This window comes from Lynx canadensis, chromosome F1 (genome assembly GCF_007474595.2).
Source record: "Lynx canadensis isolate LIC74 chromosome F1, mLynCan4.pri.v2, whole genome shotgun sequence".
NCBI lineage: Eukaryota > Metazoa > Chordata > Mammalia > Carnivora > Felidae > Lynx > Lynx canadensis.
In genome coordinates, this window is record NC_044319.2 from 9,718,041 (window position 1) to 9,745,503 (window position 27,463).

Consider the following 27,463-nt stretch of genomic DNA (forward strand, 5'->3'; position numbering starts at 1 on the left):
CAGTCCTCTTTTTCTCTACCTACTTTAACACATACTACGCAACAATGTACAGGAATTGCGCCGAGCCTTCCACGTGACAGCACACGCACCAACGCCTCATCCCAGCCAATCAGAATGCTTTGCACCTGTGACCGAGCCCCCCCCCCCCCCCCCTTTCTCCACCCCACCCCCACGGCTCCACGAGTCCGCCTCGGACTGCTTTTCTCCCGGCAAGGCCAATGCGGCTGCGCACCGCGCCCTGATTGGTTGAGCGCCCCAGGCCTTCGCGCGCAGGCGCCTGCCTCGGTTACTAAGGGCGGGAGCCCGGCGAGGGCGCCGGCGGCTTGTGCTGTCTCAGGCCCGGGTCGTCGAATCTTGGCCTCGCTCGCCATGCCAAACCGCAGGACCAGCCGTAATGCCTACTATTTCTTTGTGCAGGAGAAGATCCCCGAACTACGGCGGCGAGGCCTGCCCGTGGCTCGCGTAGCTGATGCCATCCCCTACTGCTCTGCTGACTGGGCGGTAAGTAAGGCTGGGGGGGGGGGGGCAACGGGGGGCAGGGGGGGTAGAGCAGGCAGTTGGGCAGGTGAGAGGGCGAGGCGGGAAGGATAGAGGCCTCGAAGCGACCAGTGACCCCTTGGCCCCTGCTAGAGGGAAAGGAAGTCCGGCCCTAAGGCAAACCGACGCGGAAACCTCCTGGAAAGTCTAGGCTTCCGCGTCTGGGGCCTAGGGCACTCGGTCCTCATTGCCGCTTCTCTCCTTTCTGTCCCCTTAAATGTCCCCAAGCTCCTGAGGGAGGAAGAAAAGGAGAAGTATGCAGAAATGGCTCGGGAGTGGAGAGCAGCCCAGGGAAAGGACTCTAGGCCTTCGGAGAAGCAGGTAAAGTTAGAGAAGAGCAGTTACCTGCTTGGCACATCGGCGCGTTCAGTAAATGCTGGAGGAGTGAATGGGTGAAGGGTAGACTAAAAGGGTAGGCTGGTGGGTGAGTTGGGTTAATGCAAAGAAGGATTTTTTTTTTCTTTTGCCTGGTGTCAGAATGCCTGTTAAAAAGCCAACGGGCTCCCTGGGCACCTGGCTGGCTTGGTTGGTGGAACCTGCGAGTCTTGATCTCAGGGTTGTGAGTTCAGCCCCACATTGGGCAGGGAGCCTACTGGAAAAAATTTAAAGAGCCAACAGGTTCCCTAGCTAGGGCAAACCACACATTGTTGTTATTGGGTGGTGTGAAATCACCAAAACAGGGAAATCCCTATTCGGAAACCTGCAACCAATAAACCATGATCAGCAATGGGGGAGTTGGGTTTTAGGATTTGTACTAGATGATCTTTAAGGGTTCCTTTCAACCCCTTTGTGATTAAAGACTCCCTTTTTGAATGTTTAAAAGTAGCTTGGACCATTCTGTCTTTTTAAAATTTTTTCAACGTTTTTATTTATTTTTGGGACAGAGAGAGACAGAGCATGAACGGGGGAGGGGCAGAGAGAGAGGGAGACACAGAATCGAAACAGGCTCCAGGCTCTGAGCCATCCGCCCAGAGCCTGACGCGGGGCTCGAACTCACGGACCGCGAGATCGTGACCTGGCTGAAGTCGGACGCTTAACCGACTGCGCCACCCAGGCGCCCCCCATTCTGTCTTTTTAAATGACACTTGGAACCAGACCAGTTGTTGTGTTTGAAATTTGGAAATAACAAAACTTGCACATGCTGATGAAGGTTAATGTGCCTTATAGTAAGAATTGAATAAAGTTTATTTGGGTAAAGTTATGACTAGTAAAATGATAAAGTACTAAAAAATTTTCTTGTTGATTTGTATCAAGAAAATGCAGGGTTGGGGTGCCTGGGTAGCTCAGTTGGTTAAGTGGCTGACTTTGGCTCAGGTCATGATCTCAGGGTTTGTGAGTTCAAGCTCCTCATTAGCTCTCTGCTGTCAGCCAGGATCCTCTGTCCCTCCACCGTGTGCATGCTCTCTCAAAAATAAATAAACATGAAAAAAAAATTCAGGGTAGTTGTGGACTTTTCCCCTCCGTCTGTGTTCTTTCCATTCTTACATAGTAAAATTCCATTCTTTTTTTAAACTTCGGATTGAAGTTCAAGAGAGCTTTGCTTGCTTTAGGTTTGAGAGATTGTTTTATTTTGTAGATGTATATTGAGTAGAAGCTCTAATCAGTTGCATTGGTACTTATACTTGTGGGCTTTGATTTTTTTTTTACTATAATTTCTCATAAGAAATTTCCTCTCATAATGTAAGCCATGTTGTGTACATACCTCATTGAGACTTGGAGTCAGCATGATCGGGTTTTTATTTTTAGCAAAAATCGTGTTAAAGTACTTTGTCGAACAATGTTCTTTTGGTCACTGGGCTGGCATATATTATGTGATTCAGTGGGATTGATTTAGGTTATCAGTAGTGGGCATTAAAAAAATTTTTTTGGATTATCAGTAGTGGGCACATGGTTTTCAGGAATAGTTGAATTGGTTGTTTACTCATCTTTTGATTCAGAATATTTACAGATTTTGCCCTTGTCTCCCTTTGGGCTGTTGGTGTCACTGACAGATATGTGTTTATTTACTCATTGGGGTTCATTGGCCTAGAGAGGTTACTGAAGTAATCTATGAGCTGTTTTTGTTATTTTGCTGACTTTAAGTATATGTATAAAGTGACCAGTAAGAGTTTAAGAATGTGATGAATTCTCTTCCTCTTTAGAAACCTTTTTCCACCCCACTGAGGAGGCCAGGCATGCTTGTACCAAAGCAGAATGTTTCACCCCCGGATATGTCAAGTTTGTCTCTAAAAAGTGACCAAGGTATAATAATCCTAAAATGTTTTGCTTAGATAAAGGTGGGTGCTCAAAATGATCAAATGATCAGTAAATATATGTTCTGTTCATTTTGATCCTGCATTTCAAAATAACTGACTACGAGTGTTCAAATTAGAGTGGTGCTAAAGTTGTAAAAGATGAGCTAATTTGCGTTTGTTGAAATAACACTGGAGAGGTTTTGTTTTATACAAAAATCTGGTCTCTTGGTTAATAACCACTTCATGTGTTACTAAATATACTTCTTAGATTTAAGTGTTTATAACTAGACCCTTAAAATACATTTAAATTACAAAGAGAAGGTTGAATTATTGAGTTGGCCTGGAAAAGAATGTAGCTAATAAGAGCCCTTGTTATTCCTTCTGGCTGTTTTTATTGTGTTATGAATTTGTTGAAGATTAATAAACTTTTAACAGTCTTAAATTGTGGCCAATCCTGGTGTATAAAACCCTTCTCGCAATCTCATATTTCTTTCTTCCTTTAGAGAATTTATTGGTGTTCTTATGTAAATTGGTAAAAAGTAAAGAGTGAACTAAATTGTCCATAGTTTATATCACGCAGTTTTTCTACACTGATTCTACTTGGCTTTATTTCCCACACCTCTTGAATTTGTTGAATATGGGTCACAGCTTTTCTTAAGTCATTCCTGAAATTCAAGGCATATGTCTAACTAAATTATGTAGAGCTGGCTGCAAATTTGAATAATTTTGTTGCTTCATGCAGAGTGGTTACCACTGTAATCCTTGATAAGTATAATTATAAAAATTTTGATTCGTTTATCTGGTACAGATAATTAGTTTTCTCATTTCCAGCTCATTTAGGATTATAGGAACACAAGGAAAACGGTTCTAAAACTTTCTTTTGTAGAGGGGTAAACTCTCATCTATTTGTGCTATCTTACTGCTTTTTTTTTTCTTTTTATTTATTTTTTTAGCTCTCCTTGGAGGCATTTTTTATTTTTTGAACATTTTTAGCCATGGTGAACTACCTCCTCATTGTGAACAGCGCTTCCTCCCTTGTGAAATAGGCTGTGTTAAATATTCTCTCCAAGAAGGTATTATGGCAGATTTCCACAGTTTTATAAATCCTGGTAAGTAGAGTGGGTAGATGCTAGATCTTAAAAACTATGCGTTTTATCTTGAGTTTATTTAACAATATTTGTTTTCTTAAAGGTTGATGCATAGTTGAGTTCCTAAAATGTAACAAGACTTCATCATAATTGGTTGAAAAATCATTAAGAATTAGGTGTTTACACAGGGTTTTTTAGTTGAAGCTTTTAACCTCAAGAAAGCATTAGAGTTGGGTGGATGGTATACCTGAAAATGTGTATGTAGCCTGGCGTTTGCTTGCCTATGGCCTTACGTCTTGGAATTTTCTAAAAGCTTTTTATGCCTTTGCTCTTTTATTTTTTTAACCCATCCTTTATCTTGGCGATCACTAGTTTTTAACTTGATGTTGCTTTGTAACCTTCAGCAAAGTTATTAACCTTTCTGAACTTATTAGCTTATCAGTAAAGTGGGAATAATTCCTATTGTTGGCTGCTCTAAGGAATACAAGAGAAGGTATGGAAATAGCCTAGTACTTAATAGCTTCTCAGATGTTCTCAATACTTCTTTTTCTGGATATTCCACTCAAGCAAAAGAGGTAGAGGTAATACTTTTTAAGGCAAGGAGGGGAACTATATAGGGAGAAGAGTAAAGGGAAAGAGGTTGAGGAGAGAACTTCATCTTTAGTTTTGTCAGTTGCTTTAAAATTCATTCGTACAGGGGCGCCTGGGTGGCTCGGTCGGTTAAGCGCCCGACTTCGGCTCAGGTCATGATCTCACGGTCTGTGGGTTCGAGCCCCGTGTCGGGCTCTGTGCTGACAGCTCAGAGCCTGGAGCCTGTTTCAGATTCTGTGTCTCCCTCTCTCTCTGCCCCTCCCCCGTTCATGCTCTGTCTCTCTCTGTCTCAAAAATAAATAAACGTTAAAAAAAAAATTTTTTTTAAATAAAAATAAAAAAAATAAAAAATAAAATTCATTAGTACAGGCCAGCACTTTTCCTTGTGTTTAGATGACAGAAAAACTAAAAACTAATTATCCTACTCACACCTGTGAGAGTTGTTGCTTAGAATAAGTTAAATAACTATTTTTCTTCATATGGTTACAAAAAATTTAAAAATTTGGAGACTTTTTTTTTTTTTTTTTAAATACATACATGAATACCTATATCAAGGGCCTTCTGGACCCCTCGTTAAGACTTCTTTAGCCCAAGTTTTCTTTACCTAGTATTTTTTTCTGTAACTTTCTTTTTATGTACATATAAAGTTTATTTTGAGAGACAGCCTGTGGGGGGGTGAGGAGAGAGGGAGAGAGAGAATCCCAAGCAGGGCTCCATCCCATGACATTGTGACCTAAGCTGAAACCAAGGGCCAGACACTTAACTGACTGAGCAGCCCAAGTGCCCCCTACGAGTAACTTCCTTTTTAAAACAGCTTAGACAATATACCAAAATTCTTTAATACTCCTCATTCCTCTGGGTAAAACAAAACAAAACAAATCTCTATGAAAATTTAATCGTTTGTGTTTTCACATAGCAGTAACAGTTACCTACCTATGTTATTTATGACTTGATCATCCTATGAAATATTGCTATAGCAAAACCAGAGAACTTCTCTCAACAAAATATTTTGTATTATAGGTGAAATTCCACGAGGATTTCGGTTTCATTGTCAGGCTGCAAGTAAGTATAAATGAATGGGGTAGAATATAGGCATTGAATGTGTATGTACCTGATTAAGACTTAACTGCTTTAAATGAACATGTAAAACATAATTTGGAGGAAGAATAATCTTACTGTTGGAGACTCTTCATAGAAATGATAGATGGCGCATGTGATCCTTAAAAACCTGAAAATTAAATAGATTTGTGGGACACCAAAGGATATGACTGTATACCCAAGCTCTGAACTAAACTCTTTTAGAAACTAGGTTTTAGCAAGTTTCCTCTGTGATTAGAATGAAAATCATGATAATTTTATTTTTTATTTATATTCAAAATTATCATTGTTTTAAGTTTTTTTACTTAAAAATGCTAAGTTTTTCAAATATGCATGATAAGCAGCTATTATGTAACATTTATAATGCTGTTCTTCATAAATGAAGAGAACATTTTAGAGTCACTTTTAATTACGTCCTTTGAGTTTTTTCCAGTCTTCGTGAAAAATATGTACTAGTCCTTTTTTTGTTTTGCCTGGGATCAGGGCCATAGACTGTGGAACAAGATAAGGGCAAATTTTTTTAGTTGATTCCTTTATGTAGCTTTGAATGAAAAAAAAAATGTATAAAGCAGAAGAATACTGTTGCAGTTTTTGAAGTGTGAACCTAGCTAATCTCCCCACGTATTACGTCATCTGAGGTTATTCAACTAAATAGGTGGTAGTAAAACAAAAATAGAAACTTAGCTGGTGAATTAACTTCACTTTTTTACTTAAGCTGTTTCTGGTTTGTTCATCTGTTGAGTGCATTGGAATCCCTGCAATTTGCCAGACACTCCTTTATGAGAGTGCCACTGGCTTACTGTTTATTATTCTGGTTCTGATAAGTACTTGATTTAAAAAAAAAAAAGTTTTTAAGGCTTATTTTTACAACATTTTCAAGTCAACCAGATTAACAGAAAGTGTGGTTCTTAAAAACCTATTAAAGACTCTAGAAGGGTTTTCTTAATATGTTATTTTAAACTAATTAAAATTGAACACAGTTCATTCAGGAAACTTAGATCTTTTGGAGCTCATCAATTTAGACATGTCTTAAATTGCCAATTTGATAACGCTGGGAAATGTGCCAGTTAAATAAAATAAATGATTCTATTAGAGTGATGGCTGTGTCGACATAATAACTAAAAATGCTTATGCTAGTGTAATCAACCTGATGCTTAGGAAAAGATCATGTTTCAAAGGGGAACATGCTGAAGCAAATTTACATGTGGATGCAGTGTAAGTAGTAACTAAGGAATGTACATGTAGATCTTTCAAATGCTCCTGTGCTATCTGGCCTTTTATGAAATATGTGTAAGTGAATCGCGGGAATACTTCATGGATGGGTGTTATGGTTTAGCACATTAGAATCAAAGAATTTCAAGAGATTTTGGTACGGAATCCATTAATTTCCCCACCCCCACTGCCTTGCTTTTCTCTGAAAAGGTACTTCAGATTCTGCATGAGAGTGTGGGAGTAGGAGGTCTTGGACCTTCTCTCTCTCCCCCACTTTAACCAGAGGAGCTCTGCTTCTGTCCATTTTACTGGTTAATTTTCTTGAGAGAAGTTCTGCTTTAAAAAAAGCAAAGCTTTGAAAACTGCTTTTGGCTTCCCGTACAAAAGGTCTATCAGCTTTTAAAATTAGTCTTCATACACAAAGAGTATAACATTGACTTAAGGTATAAAGAACGTTAATGAACAGCTGTGCATTCACCAGTCAGCTGAAGAAATAATAGCGGTGCCCTATCACTGAAGGTCCCTGTAGCTCTCCTTGATTGCATCCCCCTCCCTTTTTATGAGAGAGACACTATTTGGAATTTTGTGCTAATCATTTTCTCTTTTCTGAATAGTTTTATTGTGAATACATATGTATTTAAATGGTGTATTTAGGGGCACCTAGGTGGCTCATTTGGTTAAGCGTCCAACTTCGGCTCAGGTCATGATCTCACAGTTCGTGAGTTCAAGCCCTGCATCGGGTTCTCTGCTGTCAGCATGGAGCCCACTTTGGATCCTCTGTTCCTCGCTCTCTGTCCCTCCCCTGCTTGCTCGCTCGCTCGCTCTCTCTCAAAAATAAACAAACATTAAAAAAAATTAAAGGGTAGGGGCGCCTGGGTGGCGCAGTCGGTTAAGCGTCCGACTTCAGCCAGGTCACGATCTCGCGGTCCGTGAGTTCGAGCCCCGCGTCAGGCTCCGGGCTGATGGCTCGGAGTCTGGAGCCTGTTTCCGATTCTGTGTCTCCCTCTCACTCTGCCCCTCCCCCGTTCATGCTCTGTCTCTCTCTGTCCCAAAAATAAATAAACATTGAAAAAAAAAAATTTTTAAAAAAAAAAATAAATAAAAAAAAAAAATTAAAGGGTATATTTAATTTTGGTTTTTTTTGAACTTTTATGTAATTAACATCGTGTGCTTGTTTCCATACCTGTATTTGTTTTTTTTAACTCAACATTACCTTTCCCCAATTTTTGTATTGGAATGTCTTTTATATTGGTTTGGGGAATTTTATTATGTATCTGCTTACTGACTTAATTACAGGTACCTATTTTCAGTGTATGCATTGTATTTTTTTTTTTTTTTTACTGTCATTGTGGCATCTTTCAATGAACAGAAGTTATTTTTAATTTAGTAAATGTATCCTCCTTTCCCTTAGGGTTTTGAGGGTTCTTAATGTCTTATTTAAGAATCTTCTTCTACCTGCAGGAGATAAAGATAGCTTTTATTAAGTTTTGTTTTTCATATCCCAAGTTCTTATTCCACCTGGCACTGACTTGTGTAATGGTGTGAAATAGAGGTTCTATTTCTTTTTTTTTCCTGTGTCGATAATTAGTTGTCTCAGCATCATTTATTATTACTGTTTTTTTTTTTTTTTTAATGTTTGTTTATTTTGAGAGAGTGCATTCAGGCGAGCGGGAGAAAGAGAATCCCAAGCAGCCTCCATGCTCAGTGAAGAGCAGGACTCAGGGCTTGAACTCCAGATCCATGAGATCATGACCTGAGCTGAAATCAAGAGTCAGACGCTCAACGACTGAGCCACTGAGCCATGGTGCCCCTCAGCGTCATTTATTAAATAATCAGCTTGTTCGTCAGTATGTAGTGCCACATTTCTGCAGATGCATGGGTCTTTGTGATATATTTATTTTGTTCTGTTGGTCTACTTGTGTTTTTTTTGGTGTTCGTACCATTGAATACAGTATTTTGATAATATTTACTTAGACAAGTTCCTTGACTTTGTTTTGGAACATCACAGCTATTCTTGACCCTTTGCTCTTCCATACAATTCAGAGTATCATGCTTCACAAAAAGCTTTGTTGAAATTTAGATTGGAGGGGCGCCTGGGTGGCGCAGTGGGTTAAGCGTCCAACTTCAGCCAGGTCGCGATCTCGCGGTTCGTGAGTTCGAGCCCCGTGTCGGGCTCTGGGCTGATGGCTCAGAGCCTGGAGCCTGGAGCCTGGTTCCGATTCTGTGTCTCCCTCTCTCTCTGCCCCTCCCCCGTTCATGCTGTGTCTCTCTCTGTCCCAAAAAAAAAAAAAAAAAAGTTGAAAAAAAAAAAGAAATTTAGATTGGAATCACCTTTAAATCTTTAGATCATTTTGGACAAAACTGACAACTTCATGATACTCTGTGAACATGGGGCTACATTTTAATTTTGGATCTGTGATGCCTTATAATACTCATAATTTTCTTCACAGTGATCTTACTATCTCATTAAATTTGTAGCTTATAAATTTTATGATTTATAATGTCTCTTGAAATTATATTTTTATTTACTTTTATGTTTTAGTTTTATCCAACCATTGCTGAACTATAATTCTTGAGTTTGGTCAATTCCTTAGATCTGTGAAATGATGTTTTTCCTAATCTATATATTTTTTTTTTAAATTAAAAATTTTTAAATGTTTATTTTTTGAGAGAAACAGATAGAATGTGAGTGGGTTAGGGGCAGAGAGAGAGGGAGACACCGAATCCGAAGCAGGCTCCAGGCTCTGAGCTGTCGGCACAGACCCTGACGCGGGGCTCAAACCCACGAGCCATGAGATCATGACCTAAGCCGAAGTCAGTCACTCAACTGACGGAGCTGCCCAGGCGCCCCTATTTTTTTATTTAAAATTTTAAAAATGTGTGTAACTGTGCTGGTTAGGAACTCTAGTTTTTAATGTTTCATCGGTGAGTATGTTGTTGGCTGTAGTTTTTTCTTATTTTTCGTATGCACTTTTTTTTTTAACGCAAGTTAACATAGTGTAGTATTGGTTTCAGAAGTAGAATTTAGTGATTTATCACTTACATATAACACCCAGTGCTCATCCCATCAAATGCCCTCCTCCTTAATGCCCGTCACCCATCTAACCCATCCCCTACCCACCTCCCTTCCAGCAACCCTCAGTTTGTTCTCTGTATTTAAGAGTCTCTTACGGTTTGTTTCCCTCTCTGTTTTCATCTTATTTTTCCTTCCCTTCCCCTATGGTCATCTGTCGTATTTCTTAAATTCCACATATGAGTGAAATCCTACGAGATCTGTCTTTTCTCTGACTTACTTCGCTTAGTGTAGTACACTTGTAGTTCTATCTATGCTGTTGTAAATTGCAAGATTTCATTCTTTTTGATTGCTGAATAATATTCCCTTGTACCACATTTTCTTTATCCATTCATCAGTCGATGGACATCTTGGCTTTCTCCATAATTTGGCTGTTGTTGGTAGTGCTGCTATAAACATTGGGGTGCATGTGCCCCTTTAATCAGTATTTTTATATCCTTTGGATAAATACCTATTAGTGCAATTGTTGGGTTGTAGGGTAGTTCTATTTTTAATTTTTTGAGGAACCTCCATACTGTTTTCCAAAGTGGCTGCACCAGTTTGCATTCCCACCAACAGTGCAAGAGGATTCCCCTTTCTCTGCACCCTCGCCAACATCTGTTGTTTGCTGAGTTGTTAATTTTAACCATTCTAACAGGTGTGAGGTGGTATCTCGTAGTTTTGATTTGTGTTTCCTTGATGATGAGTGATGTTGAGCATCTTTTCATGTGTCAGCCTTCTGGATGTCTTCTTTAGAAAAGTGTATTCATGTCTTCTACCCATTGCTTCACTGGATTACTTGTTTTTTGGGTGTTGAGTTTGTTGTTTTTTATAGATTTTGTATACTGACCCTTTATCTGATACATCGTTTGCAAATATCTGTTCCCATTCTGTCAGTTGCCTTTTAGTTTTGTTGATTTTATTTCCTTCACTTGCAGAAGCACAGAGGTCCCAATAGTTCATTTTTACTTTTGTTTCCCTTGCCACTGGAGACCGTGTAAAGTTGCTGCGGTCAAGGTCAAATAGGTTCCTGCCTGGTGTTCTCCTGTAGGATTTTGATTATTTCCTGTCTCACGTTTTGGTCTTTCGGCCATTTTGAATTTATTTTCACGTGTGGTTTAAGAAAATGGTCCAGTTTCATTCTTCTGCATGCCTCTGTCCAGTTTTTCCAACACCATTTGCTTGAAGAGACTGTCTTTCTTCATTGGATATTTTTTCCTGCTTTGTCGAAGATTAGTTGGCCATACATTTGTGGGTCCGTTTCTGGGTTCTCTGTTCTGTTCCATTGATGATCTATGTGTCTGTTTTTGTGTCAGTACTATACTGTCTTGTTGATTACAGCTTTGTAACATAGCTTGAAGTCCAGAATTGTGATGCCTCCAGCTTTGGTTTTCTATTTTAACATTACTCTGGCTGACATTATTTTGGGGTCTTTTCTGATTCCATATATTAGTGCATTAGTATATACTCCTGATCAGGGTAAAGATGTTCCCTTCTACTCCCAGTTTGGTTAGAGATATCAGTTGCACATTTTAATGAATAGTTTTTCTGTATCTCAGGTGATTTGTGTCTTTTTGTTCATCTGGTAATTTGCTAATGCTAAACCAATCTTACATTCCAGCAATAAACCCATTATAGTGACTGTATAGCTCTTAAATTGCTGAATTTGGTTTGCTAATATTTTGTTTTAGGATTTGTATGTTCATGTTAAAGACTTTGATTAATCTTACCTAATTTTGTTCTCAAGGTTATTTTGCCATCCTAAAATGGGTTAGAGAATGTGTCTTCAGTTTAATTTACCTTTGGTTCTCTTTTATGGTTCTGCTAAAATAATCTATTTTTTACTTCTCTGAACATTTAAAGCCTTATGTCTGAAAAACATAGGGATCTTTTTGTGGGGGGGGGGGGGTCTGTTGGTTATCTTGAGGTCAAGATACCTGATCTCTTCATATGTCTTATTTTTTTCTCCCCCAACCCCCATCTGATTATTTTTGAGGGCTGAACAGTATATAGAAAAACTTGTTATTCTTCTCTGAAGAAAATTTGTGACTGCTTCTGGCAGAAAGATGCTGTCACTAGCCATCTCAGAGTACCTTAATCCAATTTCAGGGATTGAGATAATGTAAAATTGGGTTCATATCTTTTAAGAGTCTATTTCTGATTGATCTCTAAAAAGGGGGGGAAGGTAGACAGATTACCACCAAAGGATCATCTGTAAAATTTGCAATTGACTTGAGTATAAACAGTGGAAGCAAGAAGGCAATTGAATATTCTTTTAATTATAATTTTTAATATACACAAGTAATACTAGAGTAATACTTTTTAATGTCTTATTTACCTATTTGAGAGAAAGGGAGAGCGTATGAGAGGGGAAGGGGGAGAGAGAGAGGGAGAGAGAATACCAAGCAGGCTCCGTGTTGTCAGTACAAAGCCCAACGTGGGGCTCAAACCCACAAACCGTGAGATCATGACCTGAGCTGAATACAAGAGATGGATGATTAACTGACTGAGCCACCCAGGTGGTCCTACAGTAATATATTTTTTTAAAGGTTTTATTTTTAAGTAATCTCCACACCCAGCATGAGGCTCTAATCCACAACTCAAAGACCAAGAGTCACATGCTCCACCAACTGAGCCAGCCAGGCGCCCCCGGAATAATAGTTTTAATTCTTATATATCTAAGTCTTTTGAAAACTGCTCAGTTTATCAGACTCTAAATCTCCTCTTCCAGAATTCATAAATGCCCCAAATTACCAATGAACCCAAATGCCAGAATCCACTTTCTAGGATTCCTTCTTCTCCAAGATTTTGGACCCCCGGTTCCTTACTGTAGTTTTCTGTCTGCAGTGCTCTCAAGCAGGTGTTTCATTCATAGAGTTCTAGTCTGTTGCTATCAGAAATTGAACTCTTCCTGTGTGTCCTTTTTTATAACTTTGTGATAAAATTCATAATTTGATCATAAGCGTGAATATTTATCATCTGTACTGAATAATTTCAGTAGCTGGAATACTTTGGATCTCATTCTATCAAATTTGGTTTGGTTCTCATTCTTCTTTCATCCTGTACCTGGTTATTCATATATAATGTTTGAAAAAATGATTTTTTTTTGAGTTTGACAAATTTAGTGGTATTTTAGTAAAGACATCCATCTCAGTCATTTCTCTCCCCTCTTGACCTTAGGTTAATAATTCATTTGAGTCCAGACAATATATATGTAGGAAAAGATGTTATTTTAACATAAACAACAAAATGGACAAAAGTGGAAAGTTTGCTTACATTAAAGCAAGTTAAATTCATGTATTATGATATAATTAAATCATGTAAGAACTGATAGTTCTATATATATTTCCATTGTTTTACTTGGGGTTTACTTTCAACTTAAAAGCAAAATGCAAATGAACAAAGCGTTAGGAAACAGGCTGCTTCTCTGGAGTTAATCCCTGTTTAAAAGCGCTCAGCGAGTGGTTGCTACCAATAAAGTAGTCTGAAGCTGCTTCCAAATTAAACATTGCAGGAGTTTTCAAGGAAATCATTTTACTGTATGTTTCTTTTATCTGTGATTATGCTTTTAAAGATGTGCTTAACTGTCACATTAAAAAAATTAAAGTTTTTAGAAAGCCTATAGTACATAGATCTAACAATGTGGTTGGAGATTCCATAGAATATGTTTAAAGATGTATTTTCTTTATTTTTATCTTCAGTATCTAAAATGTACATGATTAATGTATATAATACTTTAAAAAATATATGTATAATTCAAATAGCCATATTATTTTACTAACATAAGATTTCTTGTATTAAGTTCAAATCAAATTCCATTTTCATAAATTAGTAAATTAAGCTTTAACAAAGGTATGGAAAGTGCATTTTTCTCGTTTTCATCTTCATACAGTGTGGGTTTTTTGGTGTTACTACCTTTTAAAAAACAAAAACACCCACATATCTAAGTATTATACCTACATTTAAGTTTTTGGTGGTAGTTTGTATTTTAAAAGAAACTACTTCTTCATGAGTTGCCTCAAGATCTGGTGGAAATGCTTACAGGAACTAGCTAAGAACAAAAACTAAGAAGCACGTTCACAATACTGATTTTACTTTGGTAGCAGATGGTCTTTGAAGACTAACGAAGGTAGACCGGACCCATTAAGGTGAAATGTATTGTTTCAAATACTTAAGAATTTACATAAAATGAAAACAAAGTTTTTTTAAAGAGGTAGGCATCTGTACCAGCTGATAGCAATGCAATACCTAGTTTATGAGGATCAAAAACAAATGCCCATTAGGGGGGAAAAAAAAACAAACCATGTTTTATCTAATGTACTTCCAGTCAATAGTCCAGTGACATTTTCTTCCCAATACAGGCTGTTCCTGGGAGACAGGAGTCAAGAGTAATTGTTTGCAGTTTAAATAGATAATAACTTTTAGGGGCGCCTGGGTGGCGCAGTCGGTTAAGCGTCCGACTTCAGCCAGGTCACGATCTCGCGGTCTGTGAGTTCGAGCCCCGCGTCAGGCTCTGGGCTGATGGCTCAGAGCCTGGAGCCTGTTTCCGATTCTGTGTCTCCTTCTCTCTCTGCCCCTCCCCCGTTCATGCTCTGTCTCTCTCTGTCCCAAAAATGAATAAACGTTGAAAAAAAAAAATTAAAAAAAAAAAAATAAATAGATAATAACTTTTTGCATCCCTCTTGATAGTGTCTTAAAAAATATGCAATTCTAGGGGCACCTGGGTGGCTCAGTCGGTTGGGTGTCTGACTTTGGTTCAGATCATGATTTCATGGCTCGTGGGTTCAAGCCCCGCCTCATGCTCTGTACTGACAGCTTGGAGCCTGGAGCCAGCTTCGGATTCTGTGTCTCCCTCTCTCTCTGCCCCTCTCCCATTCATGCTCTGTCTCTCAAAAATAAATAGACATTAAAAAAAAAATGCAATAAAAAAAAATGAGGAAAAAAAAAAGAAAAGAAAAAAAATGCAGTTCTTAGATACCATTTCTGATTTTTCTATTATCTGTAAGCTAATCACATGAAACTATAAAATTAGTAAATGTCTTCAAATCTGTATATAAAACCTAAATTGCCTCTAATTTCAAATTCATTTATATATCACTCAATCTTAAAAAAAAAAAGTCTCCAAAGATAATCTTATACCGTTCTTTAAAAAAGGAAACTGTTGCGGGGCACCTGGGTGACTCAGTCGGTTGAACGTCCGAGTTGGGCTCAGGTCATGATCCCACAGTTCATGAGTTCGAGCCCCGCATCGGGCTCTGTGCTGACAGCTCGGAGCCTGGAGCCTGCTTCCAATTCTGTGTCTCTCTCTCTTTGCCCCTTCCCCGCTCATGCTCTGTCTCTCAAAGATGAATAAACGTTAAAAAAAAAAATTTAAAAAAAAGGAAACTGTTCCTTTTAACTTTACACCCACCCAACACCCCAGTTTCAGAACACATCATTTAATTATCTTGGTCATGGACATTTCCAAGATGAGATTTTCTGTTTCATTCCCATAGGTTCTGGTCATCAGAAAAATCATGCTTTCCTTTATTGAACGAGTTTGGTCCTAACGATGTTGGTGTATCCCTTCCAGTATTCTTCATCCTCATCTTTGTTTCTGGAGTCATTTCCTCTGTTCACTATCTTCATCTTCATTAAAGCCTACTGCTACTGAAAGGGTTTTTGGAGCAAGAGTTCCTCTAGGCTTACTTGATCCAAGTTTGATGGATATGGCTGAGACTTTCTTTGTCACTACCTATGGTGCTTCCAAATTTGTGGATCTTTACAGGCTTTGTGGAGAGGTTTGCAGCTTCTTGTTCAGCTGATTACTTCTTGTGTTGCAACTGGAACTTTCCCTTTCATTACTCTGACAGCTCCAGCTGGCTGTGGCTTCTTGGGCTTCTCCTTTCCTGCCTTCCTGGCCACCATTTTCCCCACTATGCTGAAAAAATGAGTTTAAAGCAATTTGAGGTTTATAATGATGTTCCCTTCCTCCAGAAAAGATTTATGTTTGCTCTTACTAGACACCTGGAGGCCTAGCAAACCAGGCCTCCAAAGCTGTCACAAGCACATTTCTCAGCCATTCAACTTCCTCCTCTTCTGGAATTGGTAAATAACTGCAGGGGGAAAAAACTGCCCCAAAAGCTAGGCTCTCTGGAGCGCCTTTTTGAATTTCTATATTCTCTTGCATCTGGGTTTATTAATTCCTCGCTACTGTGTGCTCTTGATATTTTCAAGTATTTTAAATTTTTGTGGAAGTTTGGTCTGAATTGGTCCACTTTTTATTGCAAGTGGAAATCTTGATTGTACAACCTTTAAAAAAGCAATCATTGCTATTAAGTTCTCCAGCCTTACATGAAAAGCAGAGGGGAATAGTGAAAACATACAGGCTTAGTCCCTTAAACCTGATTTTGAGTCCTTACTCCATTGATCACCAACTCTTAACTTACTATACTAACTTCTGTGATTCTCGGTTGTCTCTTCTCTAATAGGTGTATATCCCCTTTCTCATAAGAATATCGGATAAAGTACCTAATCATAACTAGGCTTGGTACAAGTGCTTAAACATGAGTTACTCACTATCCTCTTCCCATACCCTCCTTCCTTACCCACTTTGTCATATTTGTCTTGGTCAAATTTTGAACTCCCTACTTCCTTTTTGTTTCCTTCAGGTGATTCTAGTCACAAGATTCCTATTTCAAACTTTGAATCTGGGCATGACCAAGCAACTGTGTTACAAAACCTTTATAGTTTTATTCACCCAAACCCAGGAAGCTGGCCACCTATCTACTGCAAGGTAATTTCAGTGTAAGAATTTTTTTTTAAGGTTATCCACTTAAGATACCAAAAGATCCACAAAAGGTACCCAAAGAAATTCTTTTAGATTAGGAGTTGAAGAACTGGGTTTTAATCTTACTAGTTTAGTGTAATCCTGAACAGATGACCTTTTTCTGCATGTTGGTTTCTTCATGCGCCTACCCTAGGTCTCCCTTGCTTTTCACAAAGTCTGTTAACATTGCTTTATAAATGTAACTTTATTAATAGCAGTAGTCTTTTAAAATACATGTTGCTCTTTTTTATGGTTCTCATTTAGTTGTCACAAACTCTTTAGTCTTTCCCTTCCTGCCACCCCTATCTCCCCAGTTTGAAAGAACAACAATTGAACAACAATGTAGGAGAAAATACAAGTAAATTTTTTTTCTTCTCCAGTCTGATGACCGAGCCAGAGTCAACTGGTGTTTGAAGCATATGGCAAAGGCATCAAGTAAGTAAAACTAGGTTACTGTTCAAGTGCTTTATAATGTCTGTGTTTGTTTCCATTTTGATGTACATCTTCTGTGTATCTAAATTCACTAATTGTATGTGTTTTTCTATTTACCAATGGAAGAAATCAGGCAAGATCTAGAACTTCTCACTGTAGAAGATCTTGTAGTGGGAATCTACCAGCAAAAATTTCTTAAGGAGCCCTCTAAAACCTGGGTTCGGAGCCTCCTAGATGTGGCCATGTGGGATTATTCTAGCAACACAAGGTATTTATAATGATTTTGTGTTAGTGATTTTGACTTTTCTGAACTGAGAAAATATGACAAGATTGGTTTTTCCATCAATGGGCAGTGTTTTCCTATGAAACTTTGGAATCATTATTTCCTTGAATATAGGATTCCATTGATTGTCAGATACATTGTTACTTTGTCTGCAACTAAAAACAGACACACTACCAAATAACTGACAGGGTGCTTTATCACTTAGAATTTTTATACTGATGGAAGAATATATTTATTTAAACAGATGTCATATTACATAGAATTCTTGCATATATATATATATATATATATATGAAATATGTAAGTAAAATAAATTGAAAATATTTTATATTTTGAAATAATTTCAGGTTTACAGAAAAGTTGCAAGAATAGTACAGAAAAGTCCTATATGTCATTCTCTCAGATTTCCTAATTGTTAACATTTATTTATTTTTCAATGCTTATTTTTGGGAGAGAAAGTGCATATGTGCACGTGAGAAGGGGAGGGAGGGGCAGAGAGAGAGAGGGAGACAGGGTCCAAAGCAGGCTCTGCGCTGACAGCAGAAAGCCCAATGGAGGTCTCTAACCCACGAACTGTGAGATCATGACCTGAACCAAAGTCTGATGTTTAACGGACCGAGCCACCCAGGCTCCCCTCTAATTGTTAACATTCTAATACATTTTCTTCATAACTTGCTCTCTAGACACAGTTTCTTTTTCTGAACCACTTGAGAGTAAGTTGCTGCCATGATGCCTTTTCACTTCTAAATATCAATATATTGTTCCTAAGAACATGTATAGTAACATGATAAAATTATCAAAACAGGATATTGCCCTTGATATAATAGTGTTGTTTAATTGGAAGACCATATTCATATTTTGCTAGTGTTCCAGTAATATATTTTATAGCAAAAGAAAATCTAGTCTAGGGTCCAACTCAGGAGCATATGTTGCATTTAGTTAGGTTGTTTTAGGCTCCTTTAATCTGAAATAGTTTCTCAGTCTTTGACTTTCTTTTTGTTTAGTTTTTTTTCAAGTTTTTATTTAAATTTCAGCTAACATATTGTGTAATATTAGTTTCAGGTGTAGAATGTAGTGATTCATTATTTGCATACCACACCCAGTGCTCATCACAACTGCCCTTCTTAATACCCATCATACCCATCACCTATTTAACCCTTCCCCCTTGCCCGAGTCCCTTTCAGTAACTCTCAGTTTGTTCTCTGTAGTTAAGAGTCTATTTCTTGGTTTGCCTCTCTCTTTTTTCCCCCCGTGTTCATCTGTTTTGTTTCTTAAATTCCACAAATGAGTGAAATCATATGGTATTTGTCTTTCTCTGACTGACTTAGTATAATACTCTCTAGCTCCATCCACAGCATTGCAAGTGGCAACATTTCATTTTTTTTTTCATGGCTGAGTTATATTCCTTTGTATGTATCTTCTTTATCCATTCATCAATTGATGGACATTTGGGTTCTTTTGATAATTTGGCTATTGTTGATAATGCTGCTAAAACATGGAGGTGCTTGTACCCCTTTGAATTCATATTTTTGTATCCTCTGGGTAAATACCTAGTAGTGCAATTGCCAGATGGTAGAGTAGTTCTATTTTTAACTTTTTGAGGTACTTTTTAACTTTTCCGTACTATTTTCCAGAGTGGCTCATGCATGAAGTTTGCATTCCCACCAGCAGTGAGGGTTCCCCTTTTTCTACATCCTCACCAACACCTGTTGTTTCCTGTGTTAATTTTAGCCATTTTGACTGGTGTGAGGTGATAACCTTGTTGTAGTTTTGATTTGTATTTCCTTGATGATGAATGATGTTGAGCATCTTTTCATGTGTCTGTTAGCCATCTGGATGTCTTTAGAAAAATGTCTGTTCGTGTCTTATGCCCGTTTTTTAACTGGATTATTTGTTTTTTGGATGTTCAGTTTTATAAGTTCTTTATATATTAACAAATGATGTTGGGAAAACTGGACAGCAACCATGCAAAAGAATGAAACTGGACCACTTTCTTACCATACACAAAAATAAATTCAAAATGTATGAAAGTCCTAAATGGAGACAGGAAACCATCAAAATCCTAGAGGACAACATAGGCAGTAACTGCTTTGACATTGGCCATAGCAACTTCTTACTAGATATCTTACTAAATACGTCTCCAGAGGCAAAGGAAACAAAGCAAAAATAAACTACTGGGACTGCATCAAAATAAAAAGCTTCTGCACAGCGAAGGAGACCATCAACAAAACTAAAAGGCAACCTACAGAATGGGAGAAGATACTTGCAAATGACTTACTGTGACTTTTTTGATCTTGACATTTTTGAAGAGAATAGGCCAGTTACTTTATAGACTGTTTCTTAGTTTTAGTTTGCCTGTTATTTCCTCATGAGTAGATTGAGGTTCTGTATTTTTGGCAGGAGTGCCACAAAAGTTAGGTGTCTTCTCAGTACGTTGTATCGGGATGCATCTGATGTCCATTTGTTCCGTTACTGATGGTAACTTTGATCATGTCTGCCAGATATCGTCTGCCAGATTTCTGCCATTGAAAAGTTACTGTTTTTCACCTTAAAATTAATATTTTGTAGGGAGATATTTTGAGATTTGGTAGATCTTCTTCTCCTCAAATTTCAGCCTGCCTGTTAGTTTTCACATCCATTGATGATTTTTGCCTGAATCAGTAATTATTACATTTGTGAAGTGGTGATTTTTTATTTTTTATTTTTTATTTTTATTTTTATTTATTTATTTTTTACTGTTTATTTGAGAGAGAGAGAGCTCAAGCAATTGGGGGAAGGGCAGAGAGAGAGGGAGGCTCTATGCTGTCAGCACAGAGCATAATGAGGGGCTCAAACTAAGGAACAAACCGTGAGATCATGACCTGAGCCGAAATCAAGAGTTGGACACTTAACCGACTGAGCCACCCGGGTGCCCCTGTGAAATGGTGATTTTCTGATCCAGTTGTTCCTACTACATTTATTAGTTGACATCTTACTGTAAGGAAGAGCTTTTATTTTTAAAAATAATGAGTATGGACTCATGGATTCCTGTTTTATTCAGTGGGCTATAATCTTTTACTGTCAATTTATTTTTATACTTACATTGTTTCTTTATGGCCATTGGGAGTCCCTTCAAAGCAGTGGTTTCTGTCCTTTTGGCATTTCTTCATTATTCTTTCAGTGCTTCATTGGTTTCTGGCTTAATACGTTCAGGCTCATCCTTGTACTTTCCTGCTTCAGCTTTGGGTTAGCCGTTTCTCCAAGAAACCCTGGTTCCTTTAAATGGAGGAGAGTATTGGGGCACCTGGCTGGCGCAGTCGGTTAAGCATCCGACTTCAGCCAGGTCACGATCTCGCGGTCCGTGAGTTCGAGCCCCGCGTCGGGCTCTGGGCTGATGGCTCGGAGCCTGGAGCCTGTTTCCGATTCTGTGTCTCCCTCTCTCTCTGCCCCTCGCCCATTCATGCTCTGTCTCTCTCTGTCCCAAAAATAAATAAACGTTGAAAAAAAAAATTAAAAAAAAAATAAATAAATGGAGGAGAGTATTTAGGAGATAGGATGTGGGTGCTAGGTATGTTCATTCCTACTAGAGCATCATTGATTCTAGTTCCCCTTAGTGGATAGAGCTAGGAAATACATGTATATACACCCCCTCCACACACATTTTTATCTGTCTCACCATGAGTTCATACTAAACCTACACATATTGTTTTCTACTTTTCCACTTTTCTGTTTTTGTATTTCTCTTCTCTGAGTGAAAAACCTGGCACTCAATATTCTTGTTTGTTCAGTCCTAGAATACAGTAAGTAAAAGTCAATTGTTAGAGAACTGTTAAGTGAAACTACTGTAAAATGACATACTAATAGTTCAGAATTGGCTTTCAGTTATTTAGTCTGAAGATACATAGTCCAAATACTTTGTTCAAAAGTTATTTGGGTTGGTTCTTTCCCCTTCTTCAGTCTGGCGAAATTATTCATTTGAAATCTAGTTCAACCCATTTGCTTGTTTTATTGCATTTTTCCCCATCCTTATTGATTTTATTCTTTTTAATGTGGTTTAAACAAAATGTATATGCAGAAGAATCCCTTCACTTCAGTCTAGCTCCATAAAACTCCTTGGATTGCATTGAATGTATAAATTGGGGAGAACCGAAATGTTTATAATGTTGAATTCTATCCAAGGTGAGATGTGTTTCCATTTCTCTAATCTACTTTTGGGTCTTTCAATACTTTTAAAATTTTCTCATACAAATTGTGCATATCTGGGACTGGATAATTTTTGTGGGGCAGTTCCTTAATAACTTTCTCTGTTTCTTCTATGAAAATCAATTTGATTAGGCTTTCTAACTTTAATGGAATCAATTTTGGTAATCTGTACTTCTCTAGGAGATTGTACGTTTTATATAAGTTTCCAAATTTATTTAAAAGTATGCAAAGTTAGTTTCATAATTTTTAAAATTACCTCTGTTTCGGTGGTTATCTTGTGTATTTGTGTGTTTTTTCCTTAAATGAAGATAGTATATTGTCTATTCTGTTGTTTTTTTTCTTCAAAACAACTTTTTTTTTAAATTCTCTTCCTCATTAATTTCTGTTTTTTTCTTAATTTCTTGGTACTCTGGTTCTTTTTCTATTTTGGGGGATCAGAATTCATTAATTTTTGTATTTTATTGGTAGGTGTTTAGTAGAGTGAATTTTCTTCTTAACATTGCTTTCAATGCATCTCATAGATTCACATACAGTATTTTGTAATTTAAAAAATATTCTGTAGTTTTAACCCATGAGTTAATAATCTCCAGGTGGAAAGGCCTTTCTGGTTTTTGTTAGTAAGTTCTGGTGTCTTTGCATTGTGATTTTAAAAAATATATTTATTTTAAAAATACTTCTTTTAAAATTTCTTTTAAAAAAATTTCTTTTAAAAAAAAAGAATTTCTTTTAAAAAATATTTCTTTAAAAAAAATTTTTTTTTGAATATTTATTCATTTTTGAGAGACAGAGACAGAGTGCAAGTGGGAGAGGGGCAGAGAGAGAGGGAGACACAGAATCTGAAGCAGACTCCAGGCTGTGAGCTGTCAGCACAGAGCCTGATGCGGGGCTCGAACCCACAGACCACGAGATTGTGACTTGAGCTGAATTCGCCACTTAACTGACTGAGCCACCCAGGTGCCCCCATAATATTTCTACTTTATGGAAGTTTTGCAGTTTTTTGCTAACTTAATATATAATCAATTTTGTGAATGTTCTGTGGGCATGTGAGAAGAATATTTATTGTCAGGGTGTAGCGTTTGACATTTATCCATGAGGACTACTTTGATTATGTTTAAGTTGTTTTATCTCTTAAGAAAGACAAGGGTTGGTGAGGATGTGGTGAAAAGGGAACTCTCGGGCACTACTGGTGGGAATGTAAATTGGTACAACCGCTGAGGAAAATAAGCATGGAAAAAAAATAAAAATAGACCATGAGATCTGGTAATTCCATTACCCAAAGAAAACAAGAACACTAACTTGAAAAGATAACATACCTACCACCCCATGTGTATTTAGAATAGCCAAGAAATGGAAGCAACCCGGGTGCCCAGTGACAAACGAATGGATGAAGGAGATTGGTGCACACAACACACACGTACACGCTGGAATATTACAGAGCCACAGAGAGAATGTATCTTGCCATTCGTGGCAACGTGGATAGACCTAGACGGTATGCAGAGTGAAATAAGTCGGATAAAGACAAATACCATGATTTCACATTTACGTGGACTCTAAAAACCGAGACAGACAAACTAAAAACCAAACAGACTTAAATACAAACTGGTAGTTGTCAGAGGGCGAAGTTGGTGAGGGGATGGGCTAGTTAGGTGAGGATTAGGAGGTACAAACTTCCAGTTATTAAAAACAAACAAACAAAAAAAAAAAAACTACCTTTAGCTATGTCTGCTTCATCTGTCACGTGTTGAGAATGGTGTATTAAAGTTTTCTGTTATACTGTGTTTCTATGTTTCATTGCATATCCTGTAGTTTTAAGCTGGTTACTGGGTTATTTTGGTGCCTTTACAGAAACAAATTGTGGAATTGATCTGGTATATTGATTAAGGGCTCTTGGGGACACTTGTCCCTGTGTTCTTGCCTGTTGAAATCTTGTTATTTATCTTTTATTTCCTTGAGTTTCTACAAATACAGCTTTATTGTTGTATTTCATTGTGTGTTGCTTTTGAGAAGTTTGGTCATTTAATTCTCTTGGCCTTTTAATTTATTTGATCTTTTTGCCTGGAGACTTTAAGGGTGTTTTTTTCATCTTTAAAAAGTCTAATAGTTTTATTATGATATTTCTCTGAGTATATTATCACAGGTCAGTTTTCTCAATTGTTTGGTGAACACTTTCAGTATGCAGAATGAGGTCTTATTCCTGGAGATTTCTCTTGGTTATTTAATATTCTGTTCTTTTTTTTCTTCTTAAGGGAGTCCAGCATATGTATGGTCCAGTTTGGTCTTCTTGGCCTACCTTTCATTTTGATCATGGTCTCTGACCCTTTTTCTTTTTCTTTCTTTTCTTTCTTTTTTTCTTTTCTTTCTTTCTTTTTTTTTTTTTTTTTTACTTCTTTAATCTTTTATTCTTCCTTAGGCAGTTTGTAATTTAGTTCTTTTCTGATATAATTTTTATTTCCAGAGTTTTGTCAACTCTTATTTTTTTTATTTCTGTTCTTAGTTTTGAAATTTCTCACTCAGGACATGTTTTCATATCTTAAAATCCTTCTTTGAGGATATTTAATTCAACATAGAGACATAGAGTGTTATGTTTTAGTTTTACCTTTGTGGTGTTTTGGGGATCAGGGGACTTTGGGGAGAAGTTATCAGCTGAAGTGTTTTAAGTCCCCTTTTCAGTTTTCTTCTTGTAGCTTTCTGTAGATCAGGGTGTGTTGTTCCTTTGCATTTCGTGGACAGGGCTGCTGATTTGGGACATTTGACATTCTTCATTCCAGTGCTCCCTCTTCTGTCTGTGTAGCAAATGGCGGTTCCTTTGAATGCTTTCAGGGTGGTGGGTCTTCCCATTTTTCTCGTTCTTTTGTCCTGAAAAGTCCTGTTTTTTCCCCTCTCCGGTTTGCTTTTTTTACCCCTCTCTGTACAATTTCTAAACAACTTCTCCCTTCCTCTCACCCCCTGCTGCCCAGAAGCCTCCCCTTCCAGACTGCCTCCTAGAGTCCCAAAGGTGCTTTTTAGTCAGTGCTCTGATCTATCAGGATTCTGAATATTTACAGATCTCATTGTGGAATTATTGTAATTTAATCTTGGGCTCTTTATTTCCCTTCTGTCTCTCCTCCAGTGTTTCTGGGACTCCAGTCTCCCTCTAAAGCCATATAAAATAGCTTGGTATAAACTTGAGAAATTACTCCATTGAAAATTAAGAGTTATTTTCCCCCATTTATAGGTAGTTTTGTAATACTCTCTTGGTTATGCATCATCTATAGATTTTCTGTTTATTCTTGTTAATCTGTAAAATTTATGGATGATATGTTAGCATATTTTGATTCATATACTGTTACCTCAGCTATTTGTTAATGTCTTTCTGAAACTTTACCTTCAGAGTCATTCAGTGTCTATGTTATATACATTATTGACTTCTCTGTCATCCAGAGTTTTTGTGATACAATGTTTCTTAAAAGAGAACTGCACCATACACCATAAACAAAAATAAACTCAAAATGTATTAAAGACTTGAAACTATAAAACTCCTAGGGGCGCCTGGGCGGCTCAATGGGTTAAGGGTCCAGCTTCAGATCAGGTCATGATCTTGTGGTTCAATAGGGCTCTGTGCTGGCAGCTCAGAGCCTGGAGCCTGCTTCAGATTCTGTGTCTCCCTTTCAGCCCCTCCCTTGCTCTTTCTTTCTCTCTCAAAAATAAACATTAAAAAAAGAATTTAAGAAACTATAAAACTCCTAGAAGAAAACGCAAGCAGTAATCTCTTTGACATCTGCTGTAGCAACATTTTTCTAGATGTGTCTTCTCAGGCAAGGGAAACAAAAGCAAAAATAAACTATTGGGATTACACCAAAGTGAAAAGCTTTTGCACCGTGAAGGAAACCATCAACAAAATCAAAAGGCAACTTAATGGGAGAAGATATTTGCAAGTGATATATCTGATAATAGGTTAGTATCCAAAATATATGAAGAATTTCTACAACTCAGCACACACACAAAAATCTGATTTAAAAAATGAGCATAGGACCTGAGTAGTCCTTTTTCCAAAGAAGCCATACAGATGACAGACATGTAAGAAGATGCTCAGCATCACTCATCATGAGAATGCAAATCAAAATCACAATGAGCTATTACCTGACACCTGTCAGAATAGCTAGAATCAAAAAGACAACAACTAACGAGTGTTGGTGAGGATGTGGAGAAGAAAGGATCCTTGTGCATTTTTGGTGGGAATGTAAATTGGTGCAGCCACTATGAAAACAGTATTGAAGTTCCTCAAAAAATTAGAAATAGCCTGTGATCCAGTAATTCCTTTACTGTGTATATTATCCAGAGAAAAAACACTAATTGGAAAAAATCTATGCACCCCAATGTTTATTGCAGCATTATCTACAATAGCCAAGATATGGAAGCAAACCAAACGCCCATCCATAGATGAATGGGTAAAGATGTGAATATTACTCAGCCATAAAAAGGAGTGAGATCTTGCCATTTGCAAAGTATGGATGGACCTAGAGGGTGTTTTGCCAAGTGAAATGGGTCAAAGACAAATATCATAGGATTTCGCTTATATGTGAAATCTGAAAAACAAAAGCAGAAACAGACTCATAAATATAGAGAACAAACGGGGAGGGGAGGGGAATGGGGAAAAATAGGTGAATAGGGGTAAGAGGTACAGACTTCCACTTAAGGAATGATTAAGTTACAGGGATGAAAAGTGCAGCACGGGGAATATAGTCAATGGTGTCTTAGTAGTGTTGTGTGGTGACAGATGGTCGGTACACTTGTGAGTATAGCGTAGTGTTTATTAAACATGTGGAATCACTGTTGTACAGCTGAAAGTCTCTACTTCAGTTAAAAAATGAAAAGTAATTTTAGGGGAAGGATAAATTTATGGTTACTAGGAGAAAAAAAAGGAAACCAAGCAGACTGAGCAAGTATTGTGCAAAGAAAGTGAACGACATGAATTAATGTGAAACACATAACAGACATGTATTTATATGCTGGTGTATTAAAATACTTGTTTGCCACTAACACCCTTTATGCAAGTTTTTATGCTGGTTCTTGATGTCAGCAGAAAGTGTTCAGAGACAAACCAATACTTTTCTCAAATAATCTTCAATTGGCTTATTGAATAAAATGGGTTGCAATTGTTTGTCATCAAAAACAACCAAACTTGTACATGTTTAGGCAATGCAACTATTTCTTAGACCAATAGCAATTGTAAAACACCTTCATTTGGAAGGTGCGTTTCCACTGAAGTTAAAAAGTGAAAAATGCATGTTTTAAAATAGGAGAAACACAGTGGTGAGCTCAGTTGTGTAAGTGTAGGCTACAACAAGAGTAGCTTTGGTGTATGACATTGGGGCCGGTGCCATGGGATTTTGTTAATGATGAAACTATTACATAATACTTTAAGCACTTTTGTAATAAACTGCTTCGGATGGGATGGATTCTAATATACAGTATTTTTTAGACAGGAGATTGTGTTGTAGTAGTCAACAGAAACTACTGTTGGAATTTGTTAGTTAATATAAGCAGATAGGACTCCTTTCAAATGCTTCTTTTGAACTTCTTTTACATTAAAGTTTATAATAAATTTTTGATAAATGCCTCTAGCTTCAGGTAGATGAAATGGATAGGTATTGGTGAAACTGAGTACAGTTAGACAAAGTGAGTATCCGAATCTTAAGAGGCTGTTGATGGCTATCCTGGAATTTTGAAGACTAGAATATTCATAACTTTTATAGATCTTCCATTCTCTTTGTTGCTTTTTGTCATAATTGTCCCTGAATTAATTCACTGTGTAATGACATCTGTTTGAAACAAGGTAGTTTTTAATCAGCCGGTATTTATTGAGCATCTCCTCTGTCCCAGGCACTGTGCTGGAGGTTCAGTGGTGAACAAGATTTACGTGGTCTCTGCCTTCATGAGGCTAACGTTTTAATGGGAAAGAGAAAC

At 37.5% G+C, this 27,463-nt stretch overlaps 1 protein-coding gene and 1 pseudogene across 1 annotated transcript in view; one reads left to right on the top strand and one right to left on the bottom strand.

The window, feature by feature from the left end:
• Positions 1-369: 369 nt before the first annotated feature.
• Positions 370-27,463, top strand: part of MAEL (maelstrom spermatogenic transposon silencer) — a 39,452-nt gene continuing 12,358 nt past the window's right edge. Inside the window, exons 1-8 of the mRNA XM_030302588.1 lie at positions 370-501; positions 766-858; positions 2,679-2,778; positions 3,725-3,880; positions 5,471-5,512; positions 16,463-16,587; positions 17,001-17,055; positions 17,179-17,320. Of these exons, the coding sequence (XP_030158448.1) occupies positions 370-501; positions 766-858; positions 2,679-2,778; positions 3,725-3,880; positions 5,471-5,512; positions 16,463-16,587; positions 17,001-17,055; positions 17,179-17,320 (845 nt within the window). The remainder of the gene's footprint in view (positions 502-765; positions 859-2,678; positions 2,779-3,724; positions 3,881-5,470; positions 5,513-16,462; positions 16,588-17,000; positions 17,056-17,178; positions 17,321-27,463) is intronic.
• LOC115505152 lies at positions 15,251-15,719 on the bottom strand (annotated as a pseudogene).